The sequence below is a fragment of the Alligator mississippiensis genome, chromosome 10, assembly GCF_030867095.1.
Source record: "Alligator mississippiensis isolate rAllMis1 chromosome 10, rAllMis1, whole genome shotgun sequence".
NCBI classification, from domain to species: Eukaryota; Metazoa; Chordata; order Crocodylia; family Alligatoridae; genus Alligator; species Alligator mississippiensis.
Genome location: NC_081833.1, coordinates 32517171 through 32538282, shown reverse-complemented (window position 1 = coordinate 32538282; position 21112 = coordinate 32517171). Strand labels below are relative to the sequence as shown.

At 49.8% G+C, this 21112-nt stretch overlaps 1 protein-coding gene across 4 annotated transcripts in view; it reads right to left on the bottom strand.

The window, feature by feature from the left end:
* The window catches only part of PLEKHG4 (pleckstrin homology and RhoGEF domain containing G4), a 185386-nt gene continuing 164274 nt past the window's right edge, over window positions 1-21112 (bottom strand). For 2 of the 4 annotated variants that reach the window (XM_019490982.2, XM_019490985.2), the window contains 9 exons: window positions 18697-19646; window positions 14878-15127; window positions 13451-13540; window positions 12764-12988; window positions 10933-11103; window positions 9776-9953; window positions 8889-9005; window positions 8544-8807; window positions 1-2094 (listed from right to left, as the gene is read on the bottom strand). In XM_019490982.2, the coding sequence (XP_019346527.2) occupies window positions 1802-2094; window positions 8544-8807; window positions 8889-9005; window positions 9776-9953; window positions 10933-11103; window positions 12764-12988; window positions 13451-13540; window positions 14878-15127; window positions 18697-19646 (2538 nt within the window). In that variant the 3' untranslated portion in view covers window positions 1-1801. Of the gene's footprint in view, window positions 2095-5755; window positions 5840-6853; window positions 7063-8543; window positions 8808-8888; window positions 9006-9775; window positions 9954-10932; window positions 11104-12763; window positions 12989-13450; window positions 13541-14877; window positions 15128-18696; window positions 19647-21112 lie in introns of all 4 variants that reach the window. The other 2 variants (XM_019490984.2, XM_014595358.3) reach the window with 2 other exon arrangements.

Below are 21112 nucleotides of genomic sequence, written 5' to 3'. Positions count from 1 at the left end.
TTCATACAAAGAAAATAACCTTTATTAGATAATGCAATTGAGCCCTGAAAAAACAGGTGTCAGGTAAACATTACTAAAGATTTTTCCAGCAACGTAGAAACACTTTTAACTGAGGAATTGCAGAAGTTGATCAGAATGATATTTCCATGTTCCCCTTGTTTTGTTGGTAAATTTAAATTCTTTCCCTCTTTAGTGGCACCAGCTATTGCTGTGTTGACAGCACAAAGCTTAGCATTATTGAAAGATTTCACACAACTGCTTTTTATGATTTCTCCTGTCCAACCATTTCCCACTAGTTGCTACTGTACAATGTGGTTAATTGGTTTTCTTCCCATTTGTCATCTAAAAAGGAATATGGCTGAAAAAACATGTAACAGTCAGCTTATTAAAATAAACAACAGGTAAAAATAAATGGCATGTGTACAGTACACAGATTTCAAAACTAAAAGGAACATGGTTAATATGCAAAGGATGTGCCCATGAGATTTAATGTGTATAAGACTAAAGCAGTGCATTGTGAATTGACTGAACCCAGCAAATACATGGAGAAGCTGCAGGGACAAAGAAACCCTTGTGTTTGTTATTAAGGCCAGATATGATGTGCAATTGTGGAAGCTGAGAATGAGGGTTTTGTAGCAATTAAAGTAAATGGGATCTTCATCAGCATGTTTTCATGTCTCCTTGACAGGCATTACATGAAAGTGGCACAAGTTAAGTATGCTCAGAAAGTATTAAGTCAGGCTTTACTGACAGCCCTTACTGACCCAGCTCAGATGTTACTAACGGGAGGCCTCAGAAAGAGGACATTTTTGCCTCCAACTTTAATGCACTAAGTTAAAACTAGGGGTTTTGACATTTCAGTGGCATGATTAATTGGGCTCATCATGCTCAATATCTGCTACTTTCAGTCATAGCCTCTACCCAAACCTACCGGAAGTAGCAACACACTTGCTAGCGCAATGTCAGTGAGTGGGAACTGAAGTGAGGCATAAACTCTGATAAGCTAAAGTCAAAGACAAGCCAGGCTGTTGCACTTCCATTTCATCCCAATCCATCTACACTGGGCACAACCCTTCATTTCCTGTAATGTATCCTGCCACTTACCCCCTGTCCTGTTAGAAGCTGATTTTAACCAAAGGTTCGGGCTCTTGCCTGTGAGAGCTCTGCACCCACAACAGCAATTAAACAGAGGCAGGACAGAATAGACCATTCCCCTTTTCTCTAAAACCAGACCCGTGCTACACGCAAGAAATAACAGCTGGGGTGGCTGAGTAAGCCTGGATTTGGTAGGACTGTTCCCCACCACATTCCCCACACCACGTCTAGGGGAATTTGCTGCCCACTAGGGTGTCCCCTCCTTTCTGTTATGAAGGATGTGCTCTACTTTTGTATGGTTTGGTTGTCAGTTACCCTACCAATAAGAAAAGGACACAGGAGAGTCTACTGACAGCAGAGAAAAGTTACTGAGACCAGGGCAGATCAGCACTGAGGCACTTGAAGAATCATCTGAAGAAACAAACTCTGTAACAAGGAGAGGGGGTTTATCAAAACCAAGGGTTAAGCTAAGAAAATAAATTATTGCTATGCTAGGAAAACCTAAAACAAGAGGAAGGACATAATCTGTACACTCCAGATCAGCAGAAAGCTGAAATGGCAAGTTCAGCTATTTTTATTAATTATTTTGTTTCTTCCCTTGTGCCCTTCCATGAACTTTATAAAATGTGCAGCTCACTGAGCAAAGAGGAACCAAATCAGTTGTCACAGCCTATACACAACAGAGCTTTACAAATAGGACACTCTTTCAAATTTCTATGTTATCTGTTATTACATAAATAAAGGACTTTTGGGCTGGGAGGCCCTGGCTTCCATCCAGCAGGACAGCTAGTAACTTTACAGAACAGAGAACTAACTGGGGTGCCCCCCAGCCAAAGGCCAGGTTCTGGGCTGTTTCAAGGAGTCTGCTGTTGTGCTGGAACATCTGCACAGGTGACCAAATGGCCTGTTCATGAGAACATGCCTCCACAAATGTACTCCTCCTCCTGCTGGTCAAAGACCCAGGGTCTTTAGTGGGTTCACTGGAAGCAGCAATCAAACCTGAAACAAAAGCACCACAGAGAGGGTTAGACTCACTGCACTCTCCCATGGCAGTATGTCCCATGACATGCTGCTGCAGCCAGATTCAGGCCACCATTTCCCCAAGGCCTGGCAATTGTTTCAAAAACTGCCATATACCTTAGAACAGAAGACGCACCTTTTAAAACTTAATACTTATTCTAAGAATGGCTGCATCTTAGAGTATATAAAAAGTAAAAGGTTCTCATATGCATCATCAAAGTTGCATCCTTTTAAATGTTTATTTGCTGGTTTATTTTTTTCTTAAATGGACAGTCAGAAAATCTGGATGGGTCTTAAATTCAAGGGCATTTAATATTCAAATGAATATGGTCCTTCTTAAAGAGACTTTTAACTAGATGTGCTGGACCTGCTTCTGGGGGAAGGGGTTACAGCTCCTTTGTCTTCCCTGGAAAGGAGCATACAGAGAAAAAGCACATTCCTTCCTTCTATCCTAGAAAATGCATATGCTGTCTCTGCACTGATCCCCTCTCCACACCCTCTGGTTGCTGCACGCTGCATCCACAGTACTGGCTTCCACTGCAGGAAGCATGAAGACAGCAGCCCCAAGGTGCAGCTTAGACCTCAGTGCACTATTGCCTTCCTACTTTTTGCAGTCAGCTGCTTCCAGCTCAGACAGAAATTTGGTTAAGAAGCAGTCAGGCCTAGGTTTCTGAAGTTTCCCTGGGAGCTCCTCCTCCTTCTACTAAAAAGGCTGTTTCAAGCAGCTGGCTAGGGACAGGATGCAGGCCAGTTCACATGAAATATGGTGTCATGGTTCACAGGATCACAGAAAAATAGGATTGGAAAAGACCTCAGGAGGCTGTGAAGTCCAACCTCCTCAAGGTAAGACCAGCCCTGTACTGGCTGGGAATCAACCTCTGACCCTCTGTGTTATGAGTGCAGACTGTACCACAGCCCCCATGGCCTGCAATCCAGACCAGGGTGAAGCAGAGAAATCCTGCTCTCCTCCGCATATGAGCCATAGGCACCTCCTCTCAGCTACACCAGCGCTGTCTCTAGAACGGACACACATTCAGAATCCTTTCAGAAGGCGAAGGCTTCAAAGGGGCAGCAGCTGGTATGTTCTGTTATGTGTGAATGTGCTGAGAATCATTCAGATGTAGCAACATTCACTCCAACTTTAAGGGTGAGATTGCACATAAGAGTTAGTGGGTGCTAACTCTGTGCCTGCTGTGTTCACCAGCTCTCTAGCCACAGTATATGCCGGGGGGAGGGGGAGAACTCTCTTGTGCCACTTGGATGGCCCCCGATTGCCCCCTCCCTGGCTCCACAATAGGCCCCTCCACCCCTGGATCACTGCCCTGCTTCCCTGATTAGCCCAAGAACCCTGCAGCTGTCCAGCAGTTCCTTGCTTCTCCACCCCCTCCCCACTACTCCTCTTCAGCTGTAGGACCCAGTGAAGGCAAGATGTAGACATGTGGGGATGACATGGTCTGCAGGGAGCCCAGAAGCAGGAAGGGAGGGGGAACCCTCCAGTGGCTCCCTCCAGGACTCTCAGGCTGACTGGGGTCACAGGGAGGCAATCCAGGAGTGGAGGGACCAATGTGGGGCAGAAGGAAGGATCAGGAGATGCAAGTTGAGGGTTTGAGGGACATCAGGGGAGCAATCCAGGTAGTGGGGAGGATTGGGGTGGCAGGGATGATTTAGGGATCGAGGAGGCAATTTAGGGGGGAAAGCTGGGGAGCAGAGAGGGCAGCAGTTTATAAAGTAAAGTGCTGTTTGGGGGGGGGGGGGGGGTTTAATATCTGTAACAACCTCACACACAAGTTAGACTTCTGCCCTTTTGAAAACCTCTCTTTTTGAAAGTGCTCCAAATGTACTTGTGTCTACACTCTCAGCTACACTTAAGCTCACCAGATCATCCTAGAGCACTGATCCTCAGCCAGAGATCCTTTTAAGGGTGTCAGGGGTCCCACATAATATTAACCCTGTTAGGTGTGAAATTCCAGAGATTTAAAATAGGAAACCAGAGTGTTAAAAACATTCTGACTTGCTGTGGTCTGAGTTCTTTGCAAAAGAAGAATGGTTCTGTTGTTTTTCCATAGTCAAAAAACAAGGGAAAGCTTAGAGCTGGCATTTTTCAAGGGGTGCCTCAAGTTTAACAAGGGGGTCCTTGAGACTAGAAAGGTTGATAACCACTACCCTAGAGTCAAATCATTCACCAGAAAGTTACGTCATTGACAGCACGTGGGAACATCCCCTCCCCCATGCCCTCTAGGGTACATCCTGGTCCTGCACTTGGGTTTTGAATTTCCAGGTGCTTTTCCAAGAATCATAGAAAGTTAGGGTTGGAAGGGACCTCATTAGGTCACATCTACTCCAACCCGCTGCTGAGAGCAGGCCCATCCCCAACCAGATCATCCCAGCCAAAGCTTTGTTTAGCTGTCTTAAAAACCTCCAAGGATGGAGATGCTACAACCTCTCTGGGCAACCTATTCCTGTGTTTTATGACCCTCCTTGTGAGAAAATGCTTCCTAGTATCTAACCTAAACTTCCTTGCTGTCATTTGAGACGGTTGCTCCTTGTTCTGTCATCTGCCACTACTGAAAACAGTCTAGCTCCATCCTCTTTCAAACCACCCTTCAGGTAGGTGAAGGCTGCTATTAAATCCCCTCTTGGTCTTCTCTTCTCTAGACTAAATAAGCCCAGTTCCCTCAGCTTCTCCTCCGAAGTCATGTGCCTCAGCCCCACCAAACCATTATTGCCCTCTGCTGGATTCTGTCCAATTTGTCCACATCTTTTCTGCAGTGGGGGGCCCAAAACTGAACACAGTACTTCAGATGTGGCCTCACTAGTGCACAATAGAGGAGAATAATCAGTTCCCTCAACCTGCTGGCAACACTACTACCATTGCGGCCCAGTATGCTGTTAGCTTTCTTGGCAACAAGGGCACACTGGTGGCAAATATTCAGCTTATTGTCCACAGTAACCCCCAGGTCCTTTTCTGCAGAGCTGCTGCCCAGTAGTCAGTCTGCATCTCCAGGACAGATAAACTCCACCAGGCAGAGCACAGCAGGGGGTGGGCCCTAACAGGCAATCCCAGTGAAGCAGTTTCTCAACAAGTGCTCCAGCAACAATCAATCGTGTCTAACTCCAGTCCTGGAGCCTCCAGCTTCTCTCTTGAGGCTCAAAAGACAGACACTGAACATCAGAGGCCAGAGGCAGGCATGGAGGAACAGCACTGACTGTTGTAGCCAGTTCCTTGGGGGTGGCAAGCAACAGGATTTTGTCAAATGAAAGTCCCAAGAGATAGGTTAGTGGTTAGGTGATTGGTTAAAATTCAACTCAAGGATGCTCACTGGGATCAGGATTAGGGACTGGGCCCAACTTAAGTCTTCCTCTTTCTGAAATTCACTCATTCTGCCTCTGCAGCTTTTAACCTGGGAGTCAGGCCCACAGCATTCAAAGAGATATCTCTGACCACATGGGCCAGTGTCTCCCTGATCAAATAAGTCACACTCTCAGGGGCTGGGGAGCTGTGAGGCCAGGATCTCAAGAGCTTCCTGTGGAACACATGGTAAGAGGGAGCTGTGGAGGAAGTTCCCCTGACTAAGGAGATGCCTGGCACACCTGGCGAGTGCTAAGAGCTGCTGGAATATCCCTATCAGAGGCTACTTACAGCAGCTCCGCTTCTTTAGGCAGAATACGTCTGCAGAGGGATTCACACTACTGTCGAGGGGCTTATGGTGACCTGGCCTGCTTTCTGCAGAAAAGAGAAGCCAGCATTAGTTCAGGGTTAGGAGATGCTGAGTGTCAGGACACCATCAAACAGGACAGGGAGGGTAAGAGACTGGAGTCTCAGAGGAAAGAAAAAAGTAGAATGCGAGCATCTCAGAACAGTCAGGCTCCTAAGTGACTCACCTGGAGTTTTTTGCCTGTGGAACTGCTCCTACAACACCTGGCCTGCCTGGGGAGGCCCTTGCATCATTCCTATTAGGGCACTACCAAGTGTGTACCAGCAGCTGAAATGGGTTTCTAAACCATGGCCACAGTGACGTGTGGGCTGGCACTGCAGACCCTCTGAGGATGGCTTTAGGCAGGGGTCTAGCTGTACAGGCCCTTAGGCCCTTTGCAATGCTGCTTGCTCCTAAGAGGTGTCTAATTCCTGAGTCAGGATTTCATAGTACTAGAAGCTTGATCTTGTCCTTTTGCAGAGCATGGGAGTCTTGTCATTTACAGCTGGACAGACAGATTGACGGATAGACAGTGGGAGAAAGTTTCCTCTCCCCTTGCTAGCTCCTACAGGGCTGATGTATGGTGCAGGCACACCGCCCATTTACAGCAGTATAATCCACCTTTTCACCAGTGCAAACATGGAGTAGTCACATGACATGCAACCCTACACCAGTGTAAGTCACACCACTATGGAGTTGTTATCCATCAAAGTCAGGGTGACTGCAACTGCAGTATATACGTTATACCCAAATGTGGGTCATAGCCCTGGTCAATTTTAAACCAAGGTAGCCTTTTCACTGCTTACAGAGGTGAGGATCTGTAATTAGGCCCACTTCACACAGCTACTTTTTGCTGCCTGTATATCTGTCCACTGCACACTGACGTAACTTGTGTTGGTGTGCAAAAGGGTATAAGTCACATCAGTGATAACTTGTCATATGTCCACCCCTGCAGAAGCAACATCTTCAACCTTGCTACAGAAAAGCTTCTTGAGGCAGTGGTTTGTATGTAAGATATGAGGGCCCTGATTGCTCTCACTTACTGCAGAAATATACTGGCTGTTTCTGAATCTGGGTTTCTCCTCCAGCGGGGATGCCAGCATGGAGCTGTGCTGTGAGCCCAGCGGTGTGTACAGTAGAGATGCCACATCGTCACAGAAGCTCTCCTGTGGTGCGCTGGAGACACAGCCACTGTCGGAGCCACTGGAGCCGCTGCCTGACATACACTGTGAAGACTCTGAGCTCTCTGTTGCTGGGAGGAGAAAGGGAAGGAACAGTCTGTAAGTGACCAGCAGCCTGTGACCAGATGGCAGGTTCATGAGAAGACACCTGAACAGTCTTGCTGCATATACTGGACTCACTGGAACATTTGCCTATGTAGCCCATGGCCCTCCCGTTCCTGTGGCTGGGCCTGGTCAATGCTCAATTCAGAAACCTCAGCAAAAACAACTGCAATGGGTGCAGTAGGAACCAGCACTGTAAAGTCAGCAGGGCAGACTCGCTGACAGGTCACAACTAAGGGGAATCCTCCCCTCTAGGAGTGATCAGTACTCCTCAGGCAATCACTGTTGTAGACCTGGTTTCTTGGCCAAATTAGGACCCTCACCTACTAGGCCAGCCTGAAGCAAAATGTTCCACTTCCTGTCCTCAACTGGTGAGTCATGATTCTACCTCACCCCAGAGGGCAGCAGCACTTCAGCTGCTGGGGAAATGCTCCCAGTTTCTCAGTTTATAAAGTACTTGAGACCTTTTGGGATGAAAGAGGCTACAGGGGGTGATTGGTGGTGGTCACTGGCTGGAAGACAGGCTAGCTGCTGAACCTTGGTGATAAGGTTCAATTTCTCACTTGACTATGTGCAAACCTGAGGCAATGGGAGTGACTCAGTCTCTCTCTGCTCAGTTTCCCACCCTGGGCAATGGGAACACCAGCACTGTCATGCTACACAGTAGAGCTGGAAGGGAAAATCCATTCAGCAGTAGGAGAGGTTGGTAAGTCCCAGATCACCCTCTTCCAGAGTGGACGCAGCGTGTTCCCTAATGGACAGACCCCTCAGACCTGCTGGAGAGTGTCCACTGTGCTGCCCTGCCATCAAGGAGTGTTCCACTGGGGCAGTTCTGCTTGCTTGATGAATCTGTTAACACACAGACTCTCTGCTAGCAACAGTGGCACATTCCTCATCACCCCACTCCAGGCAGGTGTCTCTACTCAATCCAATCAACAGCAGGGGCCTTCAGTCTCTAGGGGCACCTAGTACCCTCACTGTGCCATAGAGGACTTGCTCTGTGCCCTTCTTTACTGCAAACAGGCAAGAGGCAGTGCCACCAGCAGCACAGGGAATTGAATTCAGGTTCCAGGTTCCTTTACCACAAGACCATCCTTCCTCCTGGCTGGATGCTGGGGCACCTAGGTACTAGCATTTCCATGGCTGAACCCTCAGCAAACAGTGACAGAGAGAGAAAGGACTGGGAAAGGAATAGGCAGTTTGTATATCAGAGTCCTAGGGCTGGCCTATCCCTTCATTCCCAGCATATGCTGGGCTGAAGATTGGAGGGAATTAACTGCCAGGCCTAGTGGCCTAATGCCTGATAATGAGGTGGACACATAGGGGAGCTCTGGGGACCCAGGGGGAGGACCAGGCTGCCCCAGACCCACAGAGCAATGACTGTCTAAGGTGTTGAAAAGGTTGAGCATGCTCCCAGGACACTGGGCTGGGGCCGCTGGCTCATACATACTCATTGAGGGCTGGCTGCTGGTCTCCTGCTCCAGCTCATCTTCTTCAATGCAGGTGCCAACGTCGAAGGGGTGGCTAGTGGCCAGCACACCTGGTAGCAGGGCCTGGTCCAGGTACATGTGCAGATTGAGAGGGCCAAGCAGTGAGGAGGAAGAAGGACTGTAGGCAGAGGGGACACTGCTGGTGGAGAGCGATGTCTGTGTCCGCTTGTAGGGATTTGCATGGTCAAACAGGGACACTGCAATTGAAGCCCTGGTCCTAGCACCTGCATATAACATGCCAAGAAAGCTATGAGCACTGAGCCCCAGTTACCTGGTGCTGGGAGGGGAGCAAGGCCAGCACCTACCTCTGCCCTTCATGATGTAATCAATGGCCCGGTCGTTGATAGCAGCCTCACTGGGCTTGATATCCAGGAAGGGCTTGTTCCCGACCCCCATGGAAACCATCTCCTGCATGCGGATTTCTGGGGGAATAGCAGCAGAGTGTAAAGCAGGCTCCACACAGGCAGGTCTAGTGTGCAGGGCAGGCACCACATGCTCCCCACAATCACCATGGAGCCTGCATTCATCTTCTAGGTTAGTGGTTCCCAATGCAGTGCCCATGGGTGCCATGGATCAAAACTTTAAAAGAATACAAAGTAAAGGGAAGCTGCATTTTGAAGTTGTGGATCTAATGCAATTTTAAGTAATGGATGAGATGATCGGATTGATCTAAATTCTAAACTTTAATATTCATATTGATGCCCGCTGCTTTTTCTTTTAAAACTGAATGTTCCCTTGGGCACATAAACGTTAGGAACCCCTGCTTTAGGTGCTGGGCCTAGAGTTCCCATGTCTGAACCACCTTAGACAGGCTGCGGTCTCTCTGGTACTATGATGTGGACCTGGCTGCTCCCAAGACACTCGCTGCTCCCAGTGAGATGTTGGAGGGGCCCTACTGGCTCCAGCAACTCAAGCTCTGGTGGGGATGTTTATTTGGCCCTAGGTCTAGGAGAGGGAGATTGATGTGCCCGCCTGAGGGGAGATGGGAGGTGAGGGAGTGTGCACATAGTTGTCCTAGGGAGGGGGCTAGTGGACAGCAATCGCCAGCATGTGACTGCGGGGCACCACATAGTGCAGGCGGCAGAACAGCTGCACAAAGTCTTTGGGGACTAGGTTCCAAACCCAAAGTTGTTGCACCAACACCACTGAGAGGACAGAGAGGAGACAAGGTATCCCTGGAGTGGGGCTGTACCTTTATTGCGGGCAGCCTGCTGCCACAGGATCTTGGCTATGTCACTGGTCCAGGCTTGTTTGGTCTCAGCTGTGTTGGCCTGGAGGATGTATGTGTCGCTGGACTTCCGCCTGCGAAACCAGATCTCGAAGCGCAGACCACTGTCCCCAGAGTTCTCCGTCAGGCCAATGTCTGCAGTCTGGTGGTGGGTGGAAGAGTCAGTAGCCCAAGCTGCACAAGGGAGCTGCTCTGAAAGTTGGGGAGTCTGTGCCAGGGAGGGACTGATCCTTGCGGGAAGCAATCTCTGGGATTGGCTAGGAGCAGGGGATCTGCAGGCTGCCCAGGACAGTAGGCAGGCGAGGATGATCCACTGCCTTAGGCAGGTTTCACATTTGAGCATCTGGGCTGTTTAAATTTGCTGTACCCAACCTGGGTGGGGCCTGTGAGGAAGACTCATGAGTGCATGGCTGGGCTGGGCAGGACTGGAGCTCAGGTGTGTGGAGACTGGTCAGGCAGTTGGCCTCTCTGACTGCAGGTGTGGCCTTGCCAGTCAGTTGGGACAAGGAGACGGCCAGAAATTGCTCCCCACTCCCACTCCTGCATTGACTTCATCAGTGCCCCCAGACTATGCCTCAGAGCATGTAAGCAATATGCCTCTGCCACTTCCTTGCCAGAAGCAAACACCTCGATGCTCAGGGAGGCCTCAGCCCCGTGTCCAATGATGCCCTTACCATTGTATGGGAACTCAGGCCTGGGCACACAACAACCACTTCCCTGGCTCCTTCTCTGTGGTGGCCTAGGCATAGAAATGTGGCCAGGCCTCGAGCACAAAAGCAGCTCTTTTACAGGCTGTACCCCCTATCCGCAGCAGAGGAGCAAGAGCCATCTCCCATCAGCGTGGTCCTAATGTGGGGTGGGGATAGAGCCGCACATATCTGGTTTTCTCACCCTTCCCACCTGTCTGTCCCCATCTCACAGGTAGCTACGAGTTCCCTGGGGCTAGGCCTGGCATCTGGCTCTGTGTGCATCACCGAACTGTATGAGGGTCTGGTTCATGCCTGGGGCTGGCAGCCGCTGCCCTGTACCTTCACCCAGTGAGCTGTAATAACAATGCTTCCAGGGCATCCCTGAGGGGCAGTGCTGCTGAGGGGCACATGGCAGAGTTGGGCCTTGCTCACCTTGAAAGAGCGCTTGTAGATGTACACGTCAAAGCCTCCCTCGATTTTCTTGGGCTTGCTGAAGAGGATCAGGTCCTCAAACAGGAAGACATGCCTCTGGCATTTCTTGCGACCCAACCAAATGGTGAACTCATCCTGCCGCACCAGCTGCCCCTGCTCCTTGAGGTTCACCTGGTCACAGAACACACCCCCATTAACTTCACCCATTGAAGCAGGGATGTTAGCTGGACTGCAAGGGACTGAAGCCCCTAGCAAGATCCTAACTGCAGGCACTAAGAATCTGTGTGTGGTAGTGGGGACCAGGATGCCAAGACAGACAGGCTTATCTCCCATCCCCCCCATGTGCTGGTGGGACACTGCAGCCATTGTCACTGAGTGAGGGTATTTACTGAAAGGACAATGCGAAGAATAATCAGAGGCTCTACCTCCCTTTCACCCAGGAACCCTGGCTCAGAGCCACCAAGCATGATGTCCACCACAGAAGACAACACCAGACATCTGCACTGGTGGATGTAAGCTGGTCAGGGTTCCAAGACCTCTGCTGGCCCTCAGTAGGGGTGCACATCACCCTATCAGAACAGGAACAGCTGTCACTTGCATGCCAAGACTGAAGCTACCTACAATGGCACCTTCTTGCTCCTTGAGAGTGGAACTGCCCCTGCTGCAGCTTCACGATTTGTACAGTGCCTAGCAAAATATGGACACTGACCCCATGTGGGGTCTCTAGCTGCTATTGCAGTGCATGTAACAGTAACTGTTTCAGCTGAGCAAAGAGCTGGTGAAGAGGAAAGAAAGAAGTGAATCTATGAATCTAAGTGGCAAATGATCAGTTAAGAAATATTGCTACCAATATCAACAGAAACCACCCGCAAATGGGAACATGGAGCCACCTTCTGAAATGCTCCTGAGCTCTCCCTTTCTGCCCCAGGCTACTTGCTGGCTCAGTGGCCATTCTAAGAATAGTTTCCTGGTTGGGTTACACACTGGGCCACTAGGCAGCTTATGGAGCTGCAGCTTGGTGCAGTTCTCGGCACTGCTAAGAACAAGGCCTAGCACAGATACTTAGGGAACACTGTCCTGTTTCAACAGAGAAAGCTCTCTCTGCTCCTACCCAGGTGCAGAAAGGGATGTGAACCATGTCTGTAGGGTGCTTTGCATTGGTCATTAGGGCACACTCTGCCCACAGGGGACACTGCCCATTGGGCAAGGCAGGGGGTAGCATGGTTTTTAGAAGGCATAGTAAACACTAGCCCCAGGGCTCCAGCTGGCGAGGAAGTTCGTGCTCCCAACTCTGCCTCCCTCAGGCACCTGGCACTGCTGGGATTATCCTTGCTCCATTCAGCAAAGCTGGGCAGTCTGACCCAAAGATTAATTTGGAGGTCAGTGATGGTGGAAACTGGAGTGAGGCCCTTTCTCTTTGCAATCCAGGCCCTTTGGTTATGGGGGGAAAGGCTATGGGGGAGCATTTCAAAGAGTGGTTCTTCACCTACTGGGTGGGTGGTTTCTGCTCACACTGGCAGCAGTGTCTCTAGCTATAGCCTTTGTCACTAACCTAGCTCTTGGTGCTGGTCAGTCTATTGAGTGTGGGGTGAGCTCTGGCTAGTGGTTACAGCAAGGGCTGAGCTGAGCTGTCTTGTATTCCTGATGGCAAAGACACAAAGGGCAAATGCTAATGCCAGGGTGGCTTTGGGTTTCCATCTCCATAGGCAGCATTACATGGATGAGACCTACTGGCTTGAGTGTGGTGGATGGATAGTGGCCATCTGCAGAAAGGAGTAGACTGAGCCCCCCAATACAGGGTGAGGAAAAAGCATGTTGTGCCCCTACATACGTCACAGTCTCGGATGGCGTCCATGGCTAGCAAGTCATTGCCATGCCGAAGCTGGAATTTCACCATCTCCTCTGCTGCTCGAAGGTAGCCCAGCTCCTGCTCCTGGGCCTCGCTACACTCCTTTATTAAGTCCTTCAGGAGAAGGGCATATTTGCTCATGCGCTGGATGGGTTTCAGTAGGTAGGAGGCCAAGTCCATCTTATCCCCAAGCTGCACCTGCTTGAACTGAGAACCGCAGAAGAAAGAGGTGAGCAGAGCCAGAACCTGCTCTCCCCAGAACATCTCCCTGCGTGAAGCCTTGAAGCTAACATTAGCAGTTTTGCAGTTACCAAAGAGCCTACTCAGCACTGCTAGTTAATTACAGGAGTGCAGCATGTTAGGACGTGCAGATGGATTATAAAAGAAGGGTTGATCTGCTGGGCCCTTTTCCAAGGCAGAGCACTTTGAAGGGCAGTCAGCCTTGTGTTCTGGCACCCTCCTCACCCAGTACAGACAGCTGTGCCAGCCAGGCAATTTTAAGTGACCTCATTCCCAGCAGACAGCAGAGCCCACTTTCCATGGCATGGCATAGATGTATCACTCCATGTCCTGAAGAGGAGCCGGGCTTGTTTAGGCAGCTCAAGGAGTGGCAAACAAACAGGAGGATCCCTGGTCTGGGCACAGCAAATGTCATGCAGTGGGATTTACCTTAAAGAAGGTGTTCCCATGGCTGGCCAGCAGCGAGTCAGATTTGGGTTTGTTTTTGCTGTATAATGCATACATCCCAAACTGGTCCTTCTGCAATACAAACAAACACATCCTGAATGAGACCAGAGCTCTCATTCACTGGAGCCACAGGGCTGTAGCTGTACAAGACCTTGCCATCATATTGCCCTTTCCCTTTGTGGAGGAATGCTACTGTAGGCCTGTATCAACTGCCATGACTTCCACTTGTCACATGGGGTGGGCCCACAAGGGGTTAGTTAGTGGGAACTGGGGAGGACTGCTGTCCCTCTGCATTCCTGGCACCATGACAGGAACTTTGGCTTGCCCCTTCACACTCTCCCAATGGCAGGGCAGGTTGTTTATGGTTGCCCTGTACATGGTTCCTATGACTCTTTCACTGAAGGTCCCACAGCCTTCAGACATGGCTGCCACTACTGAACAGGAATGAAAAGAGATACCAGGATTAACTGGCATTAGAGATCAGCTGAAGCCTGGTGTGGAGAGCAATGTACCACCTCTGCCTTGGAGCCGATGCTCCCTGCACTCTTCTCCCTCTCTGCCAGATTAATAGAGCCACAGCCAGGAGAGGTCCATCTTTGCTCTTAGGGATTATCTGGTCCAGTGAGTCTTACTCCAGTTGATGTCACAGACAGAGGATGAGGTGGAGGATAAGCCACAGGAGCAGATGGATTCCAAGGAGCAAAGGTCCTGTGGCCATGAAAGTTTTCCCTAGTAGCAAAGAATAATGGGAGAGGAATGCAACATCTGTTGTCATCCAGACTCAGCCCTGAGGGGCTGCCCTCAGTGCCAACTCTCTACTGGGCCTTGATTGACTGCTGCCCCTCACAACCAAAACAGATACCTGCTGCCAGGAGGTGGTTTCTTAGTGTCACTGGGAGCACAATCAGGCCTAGTGCCTCAGCTGAAATTGGTCAGCACATCTACTTCTCCAGCTGCTTATATTGCAAGATGAGTGTAACATCAACCACCCCCATGTAGAGAATAGCAGACACTCCTGCAGAGCTGGGCAGAGCAACACGGTCATCTTCCAAGCTCCTATTTATGTACCCTGGGGCTAGACCATCCTCACTGAACTGTAGGTCCCTAGCTCCAAAGTGGACACCAGCTGGTTTGGCAGACTCACTACTGGCATCTTCACTAATGTCGATGTGGCACCCATAAAGCTATGTGGGCTGCAAAGCCAGAAGGCATGTTCTTCACTGGCCTCTGGTGTCAGGGGCCCAGCATGCAGCTTTCAAGATTAGTTAGCATGCAGTGCTCAGCACTGCAAGTACACAGGTGGCCAATCCAACCAGGGAGCACCACTGCTTCCAGACAATGCCAGCTTCCTTGAGAAATCCTATCCGGAGCTCATCAGAGAACAAGGACAGGAAAAATAGATGCCTTACATGTCTGAGGAAGCAGTGGCTGACCCGTAGTGGGTGGTTGCAGCAGCTTTCCAGCTCCCGCAGGAAATACTGGCTGTGGAAGTCATAGAGTTTCTCCAGGTTTCCAAAAATGACACTGCGCTTCCCCCTCAGGTCCTGAGGAAGGTCTGTGCGCTCCATCTCAGGAAAGTAGCTCTTGATGATGTAGCACAAAGATTTCACGTACTCCCGCTCTGTGGTCACCATCTCATCAATGATATGCCGCAATTTACTGCAAATGGAAAAAAAAATCTAAGTTGAGTTCAGGAAGGCAAGAGTAAGGCTCAGCTTCTGTAGGACCAGGTCTGGCTCCTAGACCAGATGGCAATGTCCAAATCTCAGCTGGACATTCTGAGTACATAGGGCAGGTCAGATTTGCCCCTAACAACTTCTATTGCAATTCAGTGGACCTGGCAACTCTGTCAGAAATAGTTCTCAGGAAAACTGGATGAGAGAATCCCTAGGGGCTGGGTGAGCTCCTTTTCTTCAGGAGAACAAAACACTATAATCCTGGGGCCATAATCCTGATTCACTCCACACAAGCTCATACAAGCCAGAGCAGAAGGCATAGGCCTCTCCACTCATTGGAGATGTGATGGCTGGGTGGCCCAGAAAAATAATCAGACATCACAAGTGAAGTGAAAGCAATAAATTGGCTCTATTTGGGTCCAGTTGTGTGCAGTAAGTAGCAGCAACTGCTGCTTTAACAAAGGCCGTGAAGGTGCTGCAGACCCACACAGCCTACAGCTCTGGGATAGCACCATTGCCAAATGCTGCTGGTGCTCAACAAAGCTGTGAGCCAGCACTGCAGGGAGGGTCAGGTACTGACACACAAATGCCTCTCCTGATTAACAGCAGACTACCTTCCCCCAGCACAGAACAGCTAGTGTAGTGATTCTCAACCAAAGTGACACAGCCTTTTACAGGTGCCACAGACTGCCAGACAATATTAGCACTGACAGGTGTGCAACCCCTACACATGACTCACAAGTTAAACCCAGAGATTTCAAAATAGGAATCCAGAGTATCAAAAACATTCTGACCTGACCTGAGCTCTCTGCAACAGGAGAATTGCTCTATTGTTTTTACCTAGTCAAAAAAAGACTGAAAGCTAAGAGCTGGCATTTTCTGAGGGGTGCTTTGAGTCTAAGAAGATTGAGGACCACTGAGCTAGTGGCTAGCTCTAAGAGCAGGTTGTTCTGAGAGTTTGAGGGTGTAGATACTCCTTGCCACTAGCCAGTTCTTAAACACCACAGCCTCATGGCAAAGAGGACTAATGCCAATCACCAATGGTGAACTCAGTCATCTTTCTCTCCTTCATTCCTCTCCAAGTGGCAGGGAAGGGTGTTTACTGGTGCCCTGAAAATCTTTCCTGGCACCCCTTGGCTTTATGTTCACAAGGGGACAGGGCCATTCCTCTGTTTTCTCACATGATGGAAAACAGTGCAATGAGAGAGTCATGATGATCTTATTTGCACTGGTTTGGGCATGGAGACCAACCATTCAACCTCCCCTGAAACAATCTTCTATCCTGGTGGAAGGGCAGGGTATTGCACTTGGACCTTAGGTCATTTTATTTGACAGAATGGCTGCTGGATTTCCAGAACAGGTTGTCTTGTGCTGATCTGAGCAGATCAAAGCAGATGTTAGACCAGGGCTTTTACTACGAGGCAGTCTTCACTACAAGTGAGTGAGTGCTTGGGGAATGGGTCTGGATCTGGTTTCCTGTCTGGTTCCAATCACCTCAGACTTCTTTTCATCTCTGATGCTGCCAGTGACTACTACTGAGTCTATGTAACTGCTATTGTTGCTCTCAATATCCCATGAAAGGGACTACAGCACTTGTCCATTCCCTGGAGAAATAAATTCTAAAGTGTCTCATAACTTCAAGTCTACTAGTCTCCAAAGCTTGACTCTGGTGGTGCCCAATTCATGGAAAAACCTTTGAGCTGTAGGGTCCCTGCTCTTAATGGTTTTCCTCTGTGCTGAGGGTCACACAGACGTAGGCCAAGGTATCCAACTCATTTTATATCATATCCCACAGTAACAAGGTGGTTGAAGAGTGTCTCCATCACAACCTGTCCTGTCCTGGACTTTCAGCTCTGACTGTCTATCATGGTTTGTATTTTTTCAAATCCTTGCAGTGCCTGGGGGGAGCATAGGCTGTAAACTTTGGCCATTAAACAGCTCTTAGTACTCCTACCATACTAGGCTGTGTGGAACATTGTACAGGTCACCCTTGGCCTTTAAGGAGAGAATGAGGTCAGGCCAACTCAGCTTAGACTGTGAGAGGATCAAGTGTTGTCTAATGTTATGAAACAGCCAGTTTTCCTGGGCTTATATGTCACAGAACTTATTGAGCTAGAGGGATGACAGACTTGGGGCTTGCACCTGTATTGTGAAGCTAGCCAGCAGTGGAAGGGCTGCTATTACCTTTAAATGGGGGCACCTACAGCAAAAGCTGGCTTTGGGACAGCAGTGCTTTCAACTCCACTAATGCACAGGACTCCACCTGGGCTGGGCCATTCCTGCTAGCTGGATCCCCCAGTAGGTGACAGCACTAGACACATGGATTCACAGACATACAGACACCTTCTCACTGCTGAGCTCTGCTCCAAAAGCATGGCAAAGACATGAGGAGTAGATACCTCTGCCAATGCTAGTAACTCCCCTTCAGCATTTCTCCTGTGGAGCCTCTCTCTGCACTGCCATCCTGGAGAGCTCTTCCTGGTGGCTGTGAGAGGTGGCAGTTCAGTTCCAGTCTGATACATTCTCTGCAAGGGCTAGATCCCACATTCTTAAACAGTCTCTGGTGCAGAGTAACTTTGGTTCTCTGCTTCATCAGTCTTATTGTTGGGTGTGACGCCTAAAGGTGGTGTTTCCCTGGTGTAACAGCTACAACACTACTTGCCAGTTTAACATTTGCAGAGGTGATTGCACAAGTACCCCCAGTGCAGGCCTAGTCATCTTCCACACACAAGTGTGTTGGGACAATTAAAATACACCAGCATATTTTTATTACAGACTTCCTGTAGTACCTTTGCCCCAGATTCAAAGCAGGTGTAGGGCTATGTTGTCTAGCTGCTTCATTTTTATTGGTATCAAGGCTAATTACACTGGTATAAATGTATTGTGTGTCTAGGCCCTTAGTCCTAAATGGCAAACAGCCTGGTCAAGTGTCCTCCATTTGCATCTTGGGGTATATTTGCACAAGGCTGTTCCACAGATAGGGAGTATTTTCCCCCGATCAGTGGAAGACCAGCTCTCATGCTGGACAGGGTGAAAGAAAACATGTGTGGGGGAGAATCCAGAATCCCTTGTCAAATTGGTCTCCTGCCTTGCCCTGCCTTGAGCACCTTCCCCTCTCCATTTCATGTATATCCTTCCCACCCGGTTAGAGAGGGGCCATGACCCTGGTGACATCATCTGCTTTTAATGCCATTCACTACATGTTTCCCCATTAGAGATGCTTTTCCTTCTTTTTTTGAAGGCAGGGGACACTGCTGGGGCCTGTGTGGGGAAGGATAGTAGCTCCTTTCCTGAGAAGCTGCCCCACAGGACCATGCTGGGTGTATCAGGAAGACAGGGTTGCCCTTCTGTCCCTTTTTCCAAACCCCATCCTCTGAGACCTGCCTGCTCTTCCAGGACTTGCCTTAGACCCCAAACTAAGCAGGATCCTGCAGAGCTCCAGCATGTTACAAGGAATGCTGTTGACTGCCTCCCTCTAGAAATCAGTATTGTGTCCCCACTCATGCTGCACAGAACCTTCAGCAGTAATGGGCCACACAAAGAATAACCCACCTGCCCCTGCTCCTCGCTTCTGGTGTGGAGATGAAGCTCTTCTGTGCTTCTGGCAGACAGTCCGCAGCCCAGCTGTAAGCAATTTGCTGCCGTGATGTGCAAGTCCTGTCCACGAGCTCAGTGCTGCTTACTTCCAGTCCCTTAATGAAGACCCCTGTGTTGCCATACCTGGCTGGCTCACTCAGAGTCCTCTGGCAACCAGAGCGCAGGCTCTCACTGCAAGGAAGGTCAAAGCTTTGAGCCTTTCTCAGTGTTCTCTTGGGAGGTGGCCTCTTGGAGGCTGGAGAAGAGGAGCTGGGTAGCTTCACTTCAAGGATTTCCAAGATACTCTCCAGGTTTGGCTTCTCCTCAGGCACATTGCCTGCCTCAGAGGCCCCCACACTAAGGGAAGCCCTGCTTGAGCTGAGACTCATGCTGGGAGTTGCTTGGTAGGTAAAATCTTCCCCAACGCTTATATCCCCATAGCTGCTTGGGGATGGCAAGAGAGTCTTTTCCTTAGTCCACCCAGGGGAACGATTTGACCTATTGTAGAAGTTGGATCCACCTTGACTTCTGTCCAAGGGCAGTCCATGGGCAGCCCCCTCAGAGTGTCTTCTGTGAGAGAAGCTACCACCCTCACTGCCAGGCCTGGCCAGCTCCCCATCAGCTGGCTTCCGGTCTGATGGCAGAGACCTTTGTGTTCTCAAGGCAGCTTCCAGCTTCTTCTCAAAGACCAGTTTTGTCTCCTGGCACTTGGACCAGGCAAATTTCCACTGCTTTAGCCCCTTGTCACTTTTGAGCTCACATGCAAGCTCTTTCATCTCCTGGAACTTGGCATCGCTGATTTCTGGGTGCTGCCCCTTGTAGCTTTCCAAACACTTGATCACGGCTGCACAGTGCTCAGAGGAGCTGCAGTCCTCCATGCTGATGCAGGCAAGGTGTCGCATCCCTTCTAGTGCCCACTCATACGCCTGCAACAACAAAAAAGCAGCCAATCAGATTAGAGTGGAAAGAATAAAAACCCAACTCAGTGTCCAAGTGCAGGACAAGAGAAAGGACCAGTGTGCTGGCCGGGACAGTACCGAGAGTGTGAACCAGAGGGGGGCTGCCATTGTCAATGGGGCTTAACAGCTCAGCAAAACAAATGGCTCTTTATCCGGAGGGCTTCAGCTGTGCTACATGCTCAACCACCACCCTGCCTCCCAGCCAGGTCACTCTGATGCTAAGTACATATACTGCAGGCTGTGTTGGATGTACTGTGCTTGTCTTCTCAAGTGCCCCTCCTGGCCCTGGGAAGTTGTTAGCAGCACTGCAGGGTTCTCACACATCCATAGACTGGGCAGTTATGTGGGAGTCCCATATTTTACATGTATCTTATGTCCAACACTTCTATTCCCTTCCCAACCAATGGGGAAGGGAGTGTTATTAGCAAGTGGCTAAATTTGTCGGAATTGAGGCTACTGCTGTTTGTCTGGATCCCCTTGGGGATGTGTGGGCCTGTGCACTACACGCATTATACCTGATGACTGTGTCATCAGGTAGCTTTCCCATTCAGAAGCATTGGGTAACTGTACAGCAGGACAAACCCAACCATACCTGTTTTCCACTCATTATGAGGATGATTCTGAGCATTAATGAGAGAGGTCCTCACAGCCCCTGTTGGCACTGGGCACAGAGCTCGGCTCACTGGCACTGCTGGGATGCTTGCTCAAGAAGGTAGTTAATGCAGTGCTGCTGTCTGGGGGCCAGATTTCCCAAGTTCATCTTTACAAGGGCTGAGGGGACTGGCAGACAAGAGGGGAAACCTTGGGCTTGTACAGAAAGAGGAGCCATTCCCCTCCCTACCCCAGAGGCAGTGGGTATACAGTGGGGAAAGATAATGGCAGCCCTGAGGAGAGAGCACAGGGCATGCAGCAGCCCAGGAAACAAGAATCCTCTCCCCACCCTAACAAGGAGGATTGCAGGTGTTGCAGGCTGGTTCCTCACGCTGGTTCTGGGAGACAGGATTCAGGCCAAAAACAGAGACATTTAAAAACAGGACTTAGGAGCCCGGCCTGACACTTTCTCCTATGTCACCAGTCCATCTTTGTGGCCCCTAACGCAGCCTGCCTTACCCTGACCTTTTACCTCTGTGACCTTGGCCTCTAATCAATTCAGGCTTTCTGTTCCCCTATCCCCACCTTTTGGCCCTCAGCCTAGCCAGGTCTGGCAATATCCATTAAGTGTATGAGCAGCTGCCATTGGAAAGTTGTGACTATTTTAGTGGTAGCTCTTTACAAGGATGCCAAAAAGTGTGCTCTTCTGAAAAAGAGCAGTCAATTTAGCATGCCCCTGGGCCACTGGCTGCATGCCAATACTGCATCGTGCTGGCACCCCCATGCCATGCCATGTGTCTCCCACCATTGCCATGCACTGTACCACATGGACCTCCTTGCCA